The following is a 16,026-nucleotide window of genomic DNA, read 5'->3' on the forward strand; positions in this document are numbered from 1 at the left end:
GTATATATAAAGAAATAAATATAAATCTAGAAGATTGAAATACATACCTGTTTTCAAGTGATATATCTTTTTGTCAGTGTTAATAGAATGAGCATTAGAGTAGTAAACTATTCCTATGACAGAGAGGTGATGTAAAACAGTAGTTTTCAATCGTCTGCACTGGAAAAATACTAAAGGAAGTGCCACACCTTTGGGAAAATAAAGAAAATAATTAGTACAAAATTACCTATTTTATATGAGACTGTAACTCTTCAAAGCTTAGATGCAGTGTAGAAGATGCTTCAAGTACAACACAAATAGTTTTAAAGAAGTCAGCGACCAATAATTACTATTAAAATAAAAAACATCAGAAAATGTTACCTCTTGAGCATGATATCATTCTAATTTGGAAGTGAAAAGGTTTTAAAGATACCTGAATGTACCATTTCATTTTGTTAGTTGTATCATAGGAAGGAATCGAGGGTAAGAAAAACCAGATTTCTTCTTTGCAAAACATTCGTCGAATGAGTAGAAAGCAGCGGCGGTGGCAACCTAATCACAAAGATGAACCTCTATTCACAATGCCGAACCCTGAAGAGTGGCAAAATCAGATTATGTAGATAACATGACTATCCGTGGGCAATAATAATTAAGAGGTTTTGGGAACAAACTCAAGAAAACAATTGACAGCGGTGACATGGTTAATGTGATTTTGCATTGGAGGGAGGCCCTGTCGCATCCTAACTGCATGTCAGCGCAAAGAATGCAAATAAGTGCGTCTGCAAGAAGCTTTTGGGATTTTTGCATTGGAGGGAGGCTATGTCATGTCACATCCTAATTGCATGTCAACGCAAAGGATGCAAGCACAAACATAGCAATTAATGATTCGAAATATTTGTTTCATCATAAACAGTTACCACCAAATCTTGTTTGCCAGCTAGCTGGATCAAATGCTCCCCCCATGGTATCTATTGAATAGACAGCAATTAAAAATAAGTCAAATTTGCTCATCATGAACTTTAAACCGTGGAAGACACTTAAATCTTTTGATTTTCTAACAAAGTAGAACTATTGTGGTTTTGATCAAAATGACAGTTAAGATCATTTCTGTAGACACCATCTATAGAACAGTGCCCCATCCATCAAATACTCGAGATTGAAACACAACAGAGTTCTTCCTACTATTGTTTATCCCTTAGTAAAACTCACTCGCTATAACTGGAGAAAAGGGTGTGAAAGCATCTAGGCCCCTGGTTGGTTTTAGTGATTAATGACAACGTAATGTTATATGTGACTAACGTGTGTTTTGCAGAGACAAATGGTAAGTTAGGTCGCATTACAGGTAAAAGTACTACAACGGTGAAAACAATCCCGAAGATAAGAACTCGAAGCGATGGCTAAAACGATGAAACAAAAACTGAAGGACTACAGAGTCGGAGTGTCAAGGAGTTGTGGACACTCGTGATTTAGTTAGGTCTTTTATTCTCTTTTAGCCATACTATAAATAGGGGTTATCGATGAGTAGTTTGACCAAGAGAGTTCTAGTGTAGTGTTGGTACACATTCACAATCACATATAGTGATAGGTGACACTCTAGAACATACACTCAAGTTAGAACGAAAACCGATTTGAAAAACATCATAAAACAGAAAATAGGGTTTCTGGCCTTGGGGCACCGGACTGTCCGGTGTGCACCGGACTGTCCGGTGCACCCTCTGCCAGGTGGGCCCAAGCTGGCCCAGGGGAAGAGTTTCCCCACAAAGAAACCCGAGAGCGCCAGGTTCCCGAGTGGAATTTTAGTGGCGCACCGGACAGTGCACCGGACTGTCCGGTATGCACCGGACAGTGACTGTTCACTGTCCGGTGTGCCATCAACCCAACGGCTAGCTGTCAGAACTAGCCAATGGAGTCGACCGTTGGCGCACCGGTCGCGCACCGGACTGTCCGGTGCGCCCATGCGCAGAACAATGCTGGTAACGACTAGTTGGTGGGTGAGGGCTATTTATACCCCCTCCACCCACCATATTCATTGTCTTGCTGCCCACATTAATTCCATCACATTGGTACAGCATTGCAAGCACCAAAATCCTAGTGAGGAGATTAGAGAATCTTAATCCCGCATTTGGTCCTCATTAGCGCTAGCGAGAGCCACCTAGAGCACACACCACTTGCATTAGGCTTCTCTTGGTCAAGCGAAAGTCTACGGCTTGTTACTCTTGGTGATCGGCATCACTTAGACGGCTTGGTGGCGTTGGGAGCTTGGTGATCACCGTTGAGATCTTGTTGGTGACCCGACTCAAGTTTGTAAGCGGTCGGTGGCAAAGGATCATCTCGTAGTGAGCACTTGGTTCTTGCGAGGACCAAGGGGGAGCGATACCCTTGCACGGGTGCTCCAACGAGGACTAGTGGAGAGTGCCGACTCTTCGATACCTCGGGAAAAATTGGAGGAGTCTTCTAAACCTTGCTTTACATTCCGCACTTAATCAAGCATTTTACATTGTGTATTTGTTTAGCAAGTATTTGAAGTATTGTCTTAGCATCGTTGTATTTCTAGTATTATATTCTTAATGCTAGTTATTGGGGTGAAGTTGGGCTCTTGCTTAGCTCTTGCTTAGGTTTTAATTAGCGTTGATTTTTAGAAAAGCCCAATTCACCCCCCTCTTGGGCATCGTGATCCTTTCAATTGGTATCCGAGCCTTGTTGCACTTAGATTAGCTTAACCGCTAGAGTAACGATGTCCGGTGGGGATGGACCTCCTCCCGTTTTTGATGGTGACGATTTTCTATATTGGAAAATTCGTATGGAAGCATATTTAGAGGCTATAGACATTGGTGTCTACAAAGCCGCCACACAAGGATTCCACAAACCTAGAGATCGCACAAATCTTGTAGGTGATGAGTTTAATTATGAGAAATGGAATGCTAAGGCCAAAAACACCCTTTTTAGAGGCCTTTGCAAAGATGTGTTCAATAGAGTTAGAAATCATAAAAATGCTCATGATTTGTGGATGGACATTTGTGCTCTACATGAAGGAACTAGAAGTGAGCGTCAGGAGAGATATCACATTGCTATGAGAAAGTTAAATTCTTTTGAAATGCTTGCTAATGAAAATGCCAATGCTATGTACTCACGTCTCAATATTCTTGTAGAGGAAGTTAACGGATTGGGGCTTACTCAAATCTCACAACCAGATGTTGTGAGGAAGATTCTCAGTGTCCTCCCAATTGACAAATATGGACACATTATCACTGTGTTGCATCAAATGGATCTTTCAGTTACCACACCTACACAGATATTGGGAAAGATCAATGCTCATGAGATGTACATGCACATCAATGACAAGGAAGATTCATTTTCCAAGAGAAAGGATTTGGCTCTCAAAGCAAATCAAGAAAGAAAAGGAAAAGTTAAAGTACAAATTGAGGAAGAATCCTCAAGTGATGATGACCTTGATGCTAACATTGCCTTGATGGTGAGGAAGACCACCAAAATGTTAAAGAATCTCAACAGAGAAGGCATCAAATTTGATTCAAGAAAGAAGAAATTCTTTTCCAGTAAAAGAAAGCTCATTTCTGAGATGGACTGCTACAACTGTGGAGAGCTTGGTCATCTTGCTCATCAATGTAACAAGCCCAAGAAGAACAAGTTCAAGGGCAAGAAAGAAGATGACAGCGATGATGAGAAAAAGGAAAAGAGATTCTTCAAGACGAAGGATGAGAAGCACAAGAGGTTCCACAAAAAGAAAAATGGAAAGACATATATTGTTGGTGACTGGCTCACTGACATTGAGTCATCAAGTGGATCTTCTTCAAGTGAAGAAGAGAATGATGAAAAATTTGCCGCCATCACCGGGGACTTCTCTTCACCACCACCATCTCCATCATCGACTTCTCACCTATGCCTCATGGCTAGAGGTGAACGGAAGGTACAAAATGATATTGATATAACTGATGATAGTGATAGTGATTGTGATGAGGAATTTGCTTCACCTTCCTATGATGAACTAGCTGACTTGCTTAAAGAATACACTCAAATCATTAGGAAGTCAAAAGCTAAATGTGATAAGTTGAAAAATGAAAATGAATCTTTGAATGACAAATATGACATAGTGATGAAAGCTAGTGATGAAATGAATGAAGAGAACAAAACTATGTCATCCACTGTAAATAAGCTCACAACCTCCCTAAAAGATGCTAAGGATAAATGTGACAAGTTAAATGAAGCTAATAGGGAGTTGAAAGATAGACTAGTGAAAATCAAGGAAGACTATACTAAGATTAAATTTGATCATGATAATCTTTTTGTTGAAAATGAACTTTTATCTTGCAATACACATGAGGCTATTAACCCTGTTGTTAAGATTGATGTAGCAACCTCATGTGCTGATTTGAGTCAAGGAGAGCAAACTAGTCTACATGATGAATTGACCGAAAAAGTTGAAGTCTTGACCTTAGACAACCAAAAATTGAAGAGATACTTGACTGATGCAACTATTAGAGGAAAGGTTGCTATTGAGAACAATGATTTCAACAATGAGTTGGCAGTAGATAATGAAAGGCTTAAAAATTAGGTCAAGAAACTTAAGAGTGAAAATGAACATTTTGCAACAATACGCTGCCTTCCCACGCGTTCGCGCCCTACGCATCGTTCCTGTCCCACGCTCGATCTTCGGGCAGGCCCATGCATGCGTCGAGCTGGCCACCTGTTGGAGTGCTGGCCGTTGATCACGTTTTGGCCCATGGAAAGCGCGCTGGTCATGCTTCCAACGAGCACGAAGATAAAAAGGTATGGCCCATAATGACCAATTCAAAATGGATTTAGGAAAAATATTAGAAGCTATTGAAGTATTGTCGTTTTTTGGATTTAATACTTTTAAGGATACCCTAATCTCCACGTTTTGGAAGCTATATTTTTAGGAGCTATTGGAGTTTCTCCAGCGGCGGGCGCAGGACGAGAATTAATGGGGGCTATAAAGATCACATGAGAGCCATTGCTTACTGGTTCGCCAGTTCGACGACCGTCGGGGACATGTCATATAGTTGTGACAAGCGAGATCTAGCTTGTCAGGCGGATTGGCGTCACGATGAAAACAAGGCATGGGACAGAGGCGCCAGGAAGGGTCGGAGTCTGGCAGTGCGCATCGGGAATGGGTCGGCGGCAGAAACGGGATAACAAGCAAACTGGTTTAGGTGGTGTTGGAAAGTTTAGGGTCAGACTGGTAGATGCAAGGACGGGACCGAGAGGATTCGACGAGAAGGCTTATGACAGGATTGTTTTAGGCAATGTTCCAAACCTCTAAAGCTAATTGTTCACTGGTTTTAGTTGGGTTGGTTGGAGCATCTAACAACTAATACTTATTTGAGGGGTATAACTAACAATTAGTTGATCCATTCTAAACCTCTGAGCTAATTGTAGCCACTAGATATTGGGTTTTAAGGTTTAGAACAAGACTTTATACTACCTAAAACTTTGATTTTTTATACACTTAGCACTAATAATCATTAGACATAAAAGGGTGTACAAAATTGAGGGGCGTCATGGCCTATTTTGCCCCCGATCTGCCTCAGTTGCTCTAAGACATGTTTGGTTGGGGTTACTGTAACTGCTTTGACTTCTCAAAAAATCAAAACCCAATCACATGGTGTTGTTTATAGAGATTGCTTTTGTAGAATCGGTTATTTTTTATAGTATATTTTTGAAAGCAACTTAGATTTTTTTGGCGTTTTGCCTTCAAAATGGATGGAATAAAGAGCTCCTTTGTAGTTGTTTAAGATACATAAAAATAAAATGTATATTTTATACTTGTTTTGATCAAATAAGTTTGTTTTTTTACTGCTCGCATCTCACTTTCAACGTTTGACATCTTCATCAGATCGTGTAAACGGTTGTGTAAAGCAAAGTTTTGAAAATCGTCGATTACGTCGCGCCTAGGTGCGCCTAGGCGCTAGGCCATGGCCTTCCGCCTGGACTAGGGGGGTAGGCGACCTCCTAGTTGATCGGAGCGCCTAGGCAGCACCTTGCGTGGATTCTGCGGCGATTCCGCGTCGCCCATATGCCCAGTCGTCGCGGAGGAGGGGCTAGGCGCGCGCCGCGCGCGCGAGCTATAACGCGCGGGAGGGGATAAGGGAGCGGCGCGGGAGGGAAAGGCAGACGCGAAAGGGGAATAGCCTGAGTGCGCGGACGCCGGAGACCCCCTCCCTGCTTCCTTCTCCGCCAGACGCCAGAGAAGCGGCCGCCACCAGAGAAGCCCCCGCCGCTAGAGAACTCCCCTGCTTGCTTGCTTGCTTGCCAGAGAAGCCCCTGCCGCCAGAGAAGCCCCCTGCTTGCTTGCTTCTTCTCTCCTGTTCTTCGCCGACACTGCCCTGCTGCACATCCTCTGCCCTGCTGCTTGCTTCTCTCCTCCCCTGTTCTTCGCCGACAGAGACAGAGAACTCCCCTGGTTCTTCCCCGACAGAGAAGGTCTGTACGTTCCTCCTCCCCTGATTCTCTCCTCTGTTAATCTGTTATTCACATATGATGGCTTGAACTCAGATGAGAGAGGGTCAATCTAAAGAAACTGCAAGTGCACCAGAGGGAGTTAGTGTCCTTAGAAGAAATTCAGATGATGTGGGATGGGAGTATGGGGTTCTTGTTGATATAAACAATAAGGACAAGGTAAAGTGCATACTGTGTGACAAGCAAATGTGTGGAGGGGTTTATCGGTTGAAGCAACATATCGCCCAGGAAGGAAAGAATGCGAAGAAATGCCAAGGCATGAAGACCACCAAAGAGAAGTTGTTGGAGGCTCAAGAAAAGTGCAAGAAAGCACTAGATGGAGCAAAAAGGAAAAGGGAGGTGAAGACTGTTCGTGAGCTAGAACTTAGAGAGGAAGTTCATGTGTCTAGGGTTGGAGGATCAGAAGAAGTGACTTGTGTTGGAAGTTCAGAGCCTCACAAATTAGGCCCCATGGACAAATGGACAAAAGCTATTGATCCTACAACAACCAAATCTGAATCTTTGACTCAACAGAGGCTGAACAGGGAACTTTGGAAAGAAAGATTACATGAGGTGCATAAATATATTGCAAGATGGGCCTTTAACCATGGTAATTTCCTTGCTATTTTTTAATTTCAGATTTCATATTCATCAGATTTCCTTGCTGTTTTTTAATTTCCTTGTTGTTTTGTAATATTGATAGCAATATCATTCAATGCATGTGACAACGATGAGTTCAAGCAAATGTGTGAAGCAATTGGACAATTTGGGCCTGGAATTGAACCTCCAACTATGTTTGACCTGCGAGGGAGATTGTTGGAAGAAGAATATGCAAGAACCAAGAGTTTGCTGCAAGAACGTGAAGCCGAGAAGATGAAGAATGGGTGCTCTATTATGACCGATGCTTGGTCAGATAAGAAGAGGAGAAGCGTAATGAATGTGCGCACTAATTGTGCTGATGGAACTAGTTTTATTTCCTCAAAAGAGATGTCAGATGTGTCACACACAAGTGAAGTGATCTTTGAACTAGTGGACAAAGCAATCGAAGACATTGGTCCAGATGATGTGGTGCAAGTTGTGACTGACAATGCTTCTAACAACATGGGAGCAAAGAAGCTACTGCATGTGAAGAGACCACATATCTTTTGGACCTCTTGTGCAACTCACACAATTAACTTGATGCTCCAAGGAATTGGCAACATGCCTCGGTTCAAGAAGATGATTGACCAAGCAAAGGCATTTACCATATTTGTCTATGGGCACACAAGAACACTAGAGTGCATGAGATACTTCATTGAGGGGAAAGAGATAGTAAGGCCAGGAGTGACTAGGTTTGCTTCAAACTATCTAACTTTGGACAACATACAAGAGAAGAAGGACCAACTAAGAAAGATGGTGGTTCATAGTAGGTGGAACTCACTGAAGGATGTGAAATCAAAGAAGGGAAAAAATGCCACAACAACTATATTGAATCCAACCTTTTGGAAGGATGTGAAATTGACATTGGCAGTTTTTGCGCCATTGTTCAAAGTTCTCCGTTTGGTTGATGGAGATGTGAAGCCATCCATGGGCTTTGTATATGGAGAAATATTGAAGGCAAAGAGACATGTCAAAGAGGCCCTTGGCAATGTTGAGAACCGTTTCAAGGATGTTGTTGCTATTATTGACAAGAAGATGGCTGGAAGACTTGATTCTCCATTGCATTTGACAGCTTATTTGCTGAATCCACACTACAGTTATGCTGACCCATCAATCTTTGGTGTTCCCAAAATAACAGAAGGTTTTATCAATTGTGTGGAGACTTTTTATTATCATGACGACGAAATGCAAGAACAAGCAGCCAACATCGAACTCCAGAAGTTTCAGAATAGAGAAGGTCCATTTAGCAAGAAGCTTGCAAGGACTTTTGAAAACTTTGATTATAATCCAGGTAACAACTGTTTGTAAATAGAGAGGTTTTTTATTTCAGTATTGTAACAAGCAATCTGTTATACTACTAACTAATAGAGAGGTATTTTATTTCAGCATCATGGTGGCGGCTTTATGGAACTGAAACACCAGCTCTACAGAAGATGGCTACCAAGATCCTATCTTTAACAGCAAGTTCTTCTGGTTGTGAAAGAAATTGGAGTGGGTTTGATGGGGTAAGTACCTATCTGTTATCAAAATTACAGCAGCATTACAATAAAATTGCAGAACTAAAAGTGCTCTTATTTTTAATTTATAGGTGCACACTAAGAAGAGAAATAGGCTTACTACAGACCGCCTCAACAAGTTGGTCTACATTCAGTTCAACAACAGGCTAATTAATAAGAGAGCAAAGATCAAGTCCAAGAAAATTACTGATGTTCTCTTGTCTAGTGGTACAACTGAAGCTCAAGGTTTCCTCCAAGAGAATGAAGATGATTGTGCATTAGTCTCCTTTAGAGATGACGAAGACGAGGAAGAAGTCATGGAAGGTACAGGGATACCTTGGTCTGTGCTTGGAGATGCAGTGGGAGCAGAAGAACAACTAGAGCTGCGTAGAAGTGCAAGGGTGAGAGAGCTCAATGAAGAAGAGTTTGAGTCCGAAGAAGAAGAGTTTGATGAAGATGAGGATGAGATGGATGAAACCTAAGTGTGAGCCGGCTTCATGTCATGTTTTAGCTTTTATTATGCATCCATGTATCTTTAACTTGTGAACTTAGAACTTCTGTTGTGCGCTTGTGTTTTGTGTTGTGCCTTGTGAGAACTGAATCATGTGCACACGCTTGTTATTTTATTTCGTGTTGCTGCATTTTATATGTGTTGCTGCCTGCTATCCCTTCATGTTTGTGATTTCTAAAGGCTATCCTATGCTGCTGATCAGTACTTAATGGATGAGAGAAGGGTCAGACCTCAGATAAGTACCAAACTTGTTATTTCCTATTTTTTTTATCACTTGTATTGATGCCCAATTGCATCTAAAAGTGTTGTCCACTTCTATTGCAGCAGTGCTTGAGGATTCAGTGATCAGCAGATCTGCAAGGACAAAAGATATGTCTACTGGTCCTTCCCTATTTTTTATCTATAAATGTATATATTATATAAGTTGGCAAAACGCCTAGCATCGCCTAGGCAAGCCTAGGCTGGACTAGTCTCTAGGCCAAGGGTCATCGCTTAGATTCCGCCTAGCGCCTAGCAAAACTTTGGTGTAAAGTACTATTTTTCATTATAGATTACATTATTTACATAGTAGAGTTTGAAACAGTAAGTAAGATAGGGAGTGAGATAAAAAGTCTACTGGCTACAGCTCAACCAAACAATTCGATTAAACCATCAGCTTGTTCACTTGACTTTAATTTGTACCGACTTCTACTACGTCTACATTGTTTGTCTACCGGAATCCGAAGCGAACAAGCGCAAGCCAGCAACACATTCGAGCAGCACTCTTGACTGATATGAACATGTTGATTGCAAATACAGAGTGTGTACCCTCTGTATGAAATGAATGTCGCAGTGATCTTGAGCAAATTTGAAGGCAGAACTTTGTGTTCTGGTATTTACCTTCAACGCAACGCGTTCTTGCCATGTCTCTTTAAAAAAAAAAGAGTAAAACCCAGATTCTACGTTCAAATGTGGGATTTGGAACTAGAAAAGAAAAAAAAAACAGGTCAGGCTGATTGAATCAAATATGTACTTGACAAAGTCATCAGATTCACCACTACTTCCTCTGATCTCTTCTAACCTGTTTGCCAGCCATGACAATAGATGTACAGTATATTGAAACAACTATTAAGCATTTGTATCCCTTATAACCTGAAACAATTGAAGCCATATAAGCTGTATGGTAAGCCTTTGAACTCTCACGTGTATTTGTTTGCGTAAGAGTGATGAGACATAAATTATGCAAGTTTCACGTTATTAGGAATCTAGGATGTCCAAACATCACCTGGCTCAGAGCTGCATGTACAGCTACAGTTCAACTTACGTCAAAATTGTAGTTGGCGCAATTTGCATCTTGAATACAACGAGATAATTGCCATTATGGAAGAAGAGAGAAGCGGTTTCGACGAAATGGAGGCGTTGGCGTTGGCTTCTCTGTTTTGGAGACGCAGGCGACAGACAAACTCTAAAATGGATACGAAACACTCACTTAGGCTGCGCAAACAGGTATCAGTGTCCTTTCACCGTTTACCGTCGCCGTGCTCAGACGCCGTCTGGCGTCGTCTTCTTCTCTCCGTCGCTTCTCCTCCGTCGCAGAATTAGAGTGCTCTCGGGGCTGGACATCTCAAGCTCCATCCTTCCATATGCCTGGTTCCTGCTCCCAGCGCCCCTCAAGCTCCATCGCACCGAGTAGCTCGCCCATCCTGCCCTCCCCTGCTCGCCATGGATGTGCGCCGAGCTCCTCGCGCGGGCCAAGAGCTCCCCTGCTCCCATGGCGGCTGAGCTCCCTCGCTCGGTCCTGCTCGCCCCAGCGGCCGCTCCTCTTTCCTCCTCCCATTTCCCAGCGCGTCGTGGTCTTCCCCAAGCTCCCTTCCATGGCGTCCTCCCTGCGCGCGCAAAGTCCCTGCGCTCGCCGGCGCCTGCTCCCTGGAGTCCCCTGCGCCCGGCCATGGTCACCGCGAGCCGTGAAATTCCCTGCGCGCCTGCCCCCATGCCGAGCTCGGCCCCTGGCTTCTCTGCTGCGCGCACGCGGTTTCCTCGCTCCTCCCTCAGTCCGTTTCTCTCCCTGTTGCGCGCGCTTGAGCGCCCTGGCGTTCGCCATGGCCACCGCGCCGTGGAACTCTGCGCGCTCGGGCCCTGCTCGCTCCCTGTGCTCGCGCCCAACCGAAGTTTCCTGCGCGTGCTCGTCGGCCAGAGCTTCTAGCTCGCATCCCTCCAGCTCGTCAGCCGTGTGCCCAGTCTCCAACTCCTTCCCTGTCGCGCCGTCGTCGAGTACCTTGCGGCGCCCTGCTCCCATTTGCTCGTCTCCATGGCTGCGCAGCAGACCGTGATGCTCCAGCTCGGCCTGCGTGCCGCTGCGCTCGCCCATGGTGGCGCATCCCTCTCCCAGCCGTCGAATCACGCCGTTCGCGCTCTGTCCAGTCCCCAGCTCGGTTTTCCTCGGTCGCGGACACCGTCGCGCTCGGGCCCTCCAGATACGCACCGACACCAAACGTGTTCGTACGCACGTACACGTATCTTGCCAGTCGTAGCCATTGACTCTCTCACTAGGGTTCACTCCTCTTGCGTGTGTGGTTTCCTTGCAGTTGGGTACGAGCCCTACTTCGGCAAGAAGGTGGATCCGGAGCCCGAGCGGTGCCGGCGTACGGACGGCAAGAAATTTCTGGATTGGGGATGCTGGCTGCGTGAACAAGATACGGCGGCGCCATGTTTTTGACGGCGTGAACAAGATATGGACACTAGAGCTAAATCTATGTCTGTTGTCCATATCAGGAAGAGTCTGTCGTCTGCGTCTCCAAAACAAAGAAGCCAACGCCAATGCCTCCATTTCGTCGAAACCGCTGCTCTCTTCTATAATGGCAATTATCTCCAATACAACAGTTTGGTGCTCAAAAGTGTCAAACAGACAATTAGCATTCCGGATGCACTCAGAATTCAGTCTGTGTCAATGGTAGAACCGTACTGATGGTGATGGATGTAGGTTAAAAAAAGAACATGTAACTAAACAACCATATAGTTGATAGGACTGCATCAAGAAATGGGAACGAGAACACTACAACTATAGCATAGCAGTAATAAAGAATCACAGCTGAAACGATATCTACTACAACCATGTACAAACTAATCACTTGCAAACCCATTGAACAGGGCCAATCATACCAAAGGGACCCACGACCGACTAGCAACAGCACCCCCAACTAGATGAGATCTACTACCAGACACCAGTACAAACGAGAGGGAAGGCAACCAATCTAAGACGAAGTGAACTTGGTGACCGCCTTTGTGCCTTCAGAGACGGCGTGCTTGGCGAGCTCGCCGGGTAGGACGAGGCGGACGGAGGTCTGGATCTCGCGGGAGGTGATGGTGGGCTTCTTGTTGTAGCGGGCGAGCTTGGCGGCCTCCGCGGCGAGCTTCTCGAAGATGTCGTTGATGAAGGAATTCATGATGGACATGGCCTTGGACGAGATGCCGATGTCGGGGTGCACCTGCTTGAGCACCTTGAAGATGTAGATCTTGTAGGTCTCCACGCTCTTCTTGGCTTTCTTCTTGCCCTTCTTGCCCTCGCCGGCGCCGGACTTGCCCGCGGGGAGGCGTTTCTCCGCCTTCGGCTTCTTCCCTGCCGGAGCCTTCTCCGCCTTCTCGGTCGCGGGCTCCTCCTCCGCGGGCTTCTTCGCCGCCGGCTTTTTCTCCGCCTTGGGCGCCATCGATGCTGCGGATTGATCCGCGGTTGGGGGGCTTTGCGCTTTGCTCGGTCGGGTTTGGGAGCGGGGGCGGCTTCGCGGTGTTTGCTGTGAGCTGTGACTGACTGATTGGTGATGGCGAGGAGAGGGGAGGGCCGTGATTAGTTTATAGACCACAAGAGACGGGCGCTGATTGGTTCAAAGGCAAACTCCCGGATCGATGACGTGGAGAGGTGGGAGCCATTGGTGCCGCTTCAAATGGACGGCTGCGATGGGTTTCAACGCAGATTGCTGACATGGAATGCTAGTTGGGCTACGAGAAGAAGCACGGCAGTAGGTGAAAGGGAAATGTGCCCTTGGGCCATTTCTAAGTATTTTGGTGATTGAGTGCCAACACAAGTGCTTAAATGTGAATCAATGTCCATGGATGAACAATGTGCAAATCTAGAGCAAAGGTATGTTTCTAAGTCTTAGTACATTGGTTTTGTGTACTAATATACTTGTCTAAGTATTAGAAACAGGAAAAAGAAGAGAAGAAGAAAGTTGGCTGTGTACAGCCAAGAGGCTGTTTCGGTCTAGGGCACCGGACTGTCCGGTGGTGCACCGGACAGTGTCCGGTGGTGCACCGGACAGTGTCCGGTGCGCCAGGCTGCCTCGGCCGAAGAGGCCGCTCTCGGGAATTTGCTGACGGCGTACGGCTAAAATTCACCGGACTGTCCGGTGTGCACCGGACTGTCCGGTGTGCACCAGACTGTCCGGTGAGTCAACGGTCGGCCGAGCCAACGGTCGGCCGCAGAATCTGCGCGCGACACGTGGTCTGGCCAACGGTCGGAAGGAGGCACCGGACTGTCCGGTGTGCACCGGACTGTCCGGTGCGCCAGATCTGCAACGGTCGGCAACGGTCGGCTGAGCTGTTTATGGAAATAAATCGGGCACCGGACAGTGTCCGGTGTGCACCGGACAGTGTCCGGTGTGCACCGGACTGTCCGGTGCGCCCGACGACAGAAGGCAAGATTGGCCTTCTGGATTTGCTCTCAAACGGCTCCTAGCTGCCTTGGGGCTATAAAAGGGACCCCTAGGCGCATGGAGGAGATAACCAAACAACCTTAGAGCATTCCTGATCATCCACACTCAGTCTTTGCGCATCCGTTTGTCATTCTAAGTGATTCGAGCTCCGTTCTTGTGAGAACCTTGAGATAATCTTTTGAGCTCGACTCTTGGCCGTGTGTGTGCGCGTTTTGCTGTGGATTTGTGTGTGTTGCTTCCCTCCCTTACTCCGTATTTCTTTGTGAATCTCAAGTGTAAGGGCGAGAGACTCCAAGTTATGGAGATTCCTCGCAAACGGGATATTGAAAGAAAAGCATAACACTGTGGTATTCAAGTTGATCATTGGATCACTTGAGAGGAGTTGAGTGCAACTCTCGTCCGTTGGGACGCCACAACGTGGAGTAGGCAAGTTTTGTACTTGGCCGAACCACGGGATAAATCACTGTGTCTTCTCTGTGTTGAACTCCTTGTGATTATCATATTGTGCAAGATCTTCCCTCTAGCCACTTGGCATTAACTGTGCTAACACTTAATCTAAGTTTTGTGGCTTAAGTTTTAAAGTTTACAGGATCACCTATTCACCCCCCCCCCTCTAGGTGCTCTCAATTGGTATCAGAGCCGTTCTCTTCAAGAAAGGGACTAATCGCCCGAAGAGATGGATCCTAAGGGGAAGGGAATCGTGATCAACGACAAGGAAAAGGAGTCCTTCGTCAACGAGCCAAAAGATGACAAATCCAACGACTCTGGCTCGGGCCACAAGCGCAAAGATGGGAAGAAGAAGAAGACAAGGCGCATCAAGGAGATCGTCTACTACGACAGCGACGAATCCTCTTCTTCCCAAAAGGACGACGACAACGACTACAGGAAGACGGTCAATTCAAACTTTTCATTTGATTATTCTCATATTCCACATAGTTCGAATTCGCATTTTCTTTCCATTCCTCTTGGCAAACCTCCACACTTTGATGGGGAGGACTACGGATTTTGGAGTCACAAAATGCGTAGTCATTTATTCTCTCTCCATCCAAGCATATGGGAGATCGTAGAGAATGGAATGAAATTTGATAGCTCGGATAGCCCTATGTTTATTAATGAACAAATTCACAAAAATGCACAAGCTACTACTGTGTTGCTAGCCTCTTTGTGCAGGGACGAGTACAATAAGGTGAGCGGCTTGGACAATGCCAAGCAAATATGGGACACCCTCAAGATTTCTCACGAGGGGAACGACATCACCGTGCTCACTAAAATGGAATTGGTGGAGGGCGAGCTTGGAAGGTTTGCAATGATAAGGGGCGAGGAGCCAACACAAACATACAACCGGCTCAAGACCCTTATCAACAAAATAAGGAGTTATGGAAGCACGCGATGGACGGACCATGACGTCGTCCGACTATTACTAAGGTCCTTTACCATTCTTGATCCTCATTTGGTGAATAATATTCGTGAGAATCCCAGGTACACCAAAATGTCGCCCGAAGAAGTCCTAGGAAAATTCGTCAGCGGGCGAATGATGATTAAGGAAGCAAGGTACGTGGACGACGCCTTGAATGGACCAATCAACGAGCCGCAACCTCTTGCTCTCAAAGCAACAAGAAGCAAGGAGGCGCTACCTAGCAAGGTGGCACAAATTGAGGCGACCGGACTTAATGATGAAGAGATGGCTCTCATCATCAAACGCTTCAAGACGGTGCTAAGAGGTCACAAGGGGCAGCCAAGCAAGACCAAGACAAAGGGGAAGCGCTCATGCTTCAAGTGCGGTAAGATTGGTCATTTTATCGCTAACTGCCCCGATAACGATAGTGACCAGGAACAGGGGAACAAGAGGGAAAAGAAGAAGAACTACAAGAAGGCCAAGGGCGAGGCACACATTGGAAAGGAGTGGGATTCGGATTGCTCCTCCGACTCCGACAATGAAGGACTCGCCGCCACCGCCTTCAACAAGTCATCCCTCTTCCCGAACGAGCGTCACACATGCCTTATGGCAAGGGAGAAGAAGGTGAGTACTCGAAACTCCACTTATGCTTCTTCTAGTGATAATGAGTCTAGTGATGATGATGACATAGACTATTCATGCTTATTCAAGGGTTTAGATAGATCTAAAATAGACAAAATAAATGAATTGATTGATGCCTTGAATGATAAGAATGTGCTTTTAGAAAAGCAAGAAGATTTGTTGTATGAAGAACATGACAAATTTGTAGAAGCACAAAAATCACTT

At 45.5% G+C, this 16,026-nt stretch overlaps 3 protein-coding genes and 1 long non-coding RNA gene across 4 annotated transcripts; 2 read left to right on the top strand and 2 right to left on the bottom strand.

The window, feature by feature from the left end:
- Positions 1 to 325: 325 nt before the first annotated feature.
- Positions 326 to 961, bottom strand: LOC103636035 (uncharacterized). Its single transcript, XR_557766.2, has 2 exons — positions 897 to 961; positions 326 to 723 (listed from the first exon to the last, which is right to left on the bottom strand). It is a non-coding gene; the product is annotated as an uncharacterized lncRNA (long non-coding RNA).
- Positions 962 to 6,502: 5,541 nt separating this feature from the next.
- Positions 6,503 to 8,400, top strand: LOC109941900 (uncharacterized). Its single transcript, NM_001370502.1, has 2 exons — positions 6,503 to 7,063; positions 7,157 to 8,400. The coding sequence occupies exons 1-2, from the start codon at positions 6,511 to 6,513 to the stop codon at positions 8,398 to 8,400; spliced, it is 1,797 nt and encodes a 598-aa protein (NP_001357431.1). The 5' UTR covers positions 6,503 to 6,510.
- Positions 8,401 to 8,430: 30 nt separating this feature from the next.
- LOC109941901 (uncharacterized) lies at positions 8,431 to 9,070 on the top strand. The gene is made up of 2 exons (XM_020543153.1): positions 8,431 to 8,597; positions 8,681 to 9,070. Exons 1-2 carry the CDS (start codon positions 8,526 to 8,528, stop codon positions 9,068 to 9,070), a joined length of 462 nt encoding a protein of 153 aa, XP_020398742.1. The 5' UTR covers positions 8,431 to 8,525.
- Positions 9,071 to 12,074: 3,004 nt separating this feature from the next.
- Positions 12,075 to 12,895, bottom strand: LOC100192792 (Histone H2B). The gene has a single exon (NM_001137985.3). The coding sequence runs from the start codon at positions 12,780 to 12,782 to the stop codon at positions 12,330 to 12,332; it is 453 nt and encodes a 150-aa protein (NP_001131457.1). The 5' UTR covers positions 12,783 to 12,895; the 3' UTR covers positions 12,075 to 12,329.
- Positions 12,896 to 16,026: the final 3,131 nt, after the last annotated feature.

Source organism: Zea mays, chromosome 8 (genome assembly GCF_902167145.1).
Source record: "Zea mays cultivar B73 chromosome 8, Zm-B73-REFERENCE-NAM-5.0, whole genome shotgun sequence".
NCBI classification, from domain to species: domain Eukaryota; kingdom Viridiplantae; phylum Streptophyta; class Magnoliopsida; order Poales; family Poaceae; genus Zea; species Zea mays.

Bases quoted from the DNA above. Each gene is read 5' to 3' on its own strand.
- LOC109941900 (NM_001370502.1), top strand. From the start codon at position 6,511: ATGAGAGAGGGTCAATCTAAAGAAACTGCAAGTGCACCAGAGGGAGTT. The intron at 7,064-7,156 runs GTAATTTCCTTG...TAATATTGATAG, and splicing joins AAGATGGGCCTTTAACCATG to CAATATCATTCAATGCATGT.
- LOC109941901 (XM_020543153.1), top strand. From the start codon at position 8,526: ATGGCTACCAAGATCCTATCTTTAACAGCAAGTTCTTCTGGTTGTGAA. The intron at 8,598-8,680 runs GTAAGTACCTAT...TTTAATTTATAG, and splicing joins ATTGGAGTGGGTTTGATGGG to GTGCACACTAAGAAGAGAAA.
- LOC100192792 (NM_001137985.3), bottom strand. From the start codon at position 12,782: ATGGCGCCCAAGGCGGAGAAAAAGCCGGCGGCGAAGAAGCCCGCGGAG.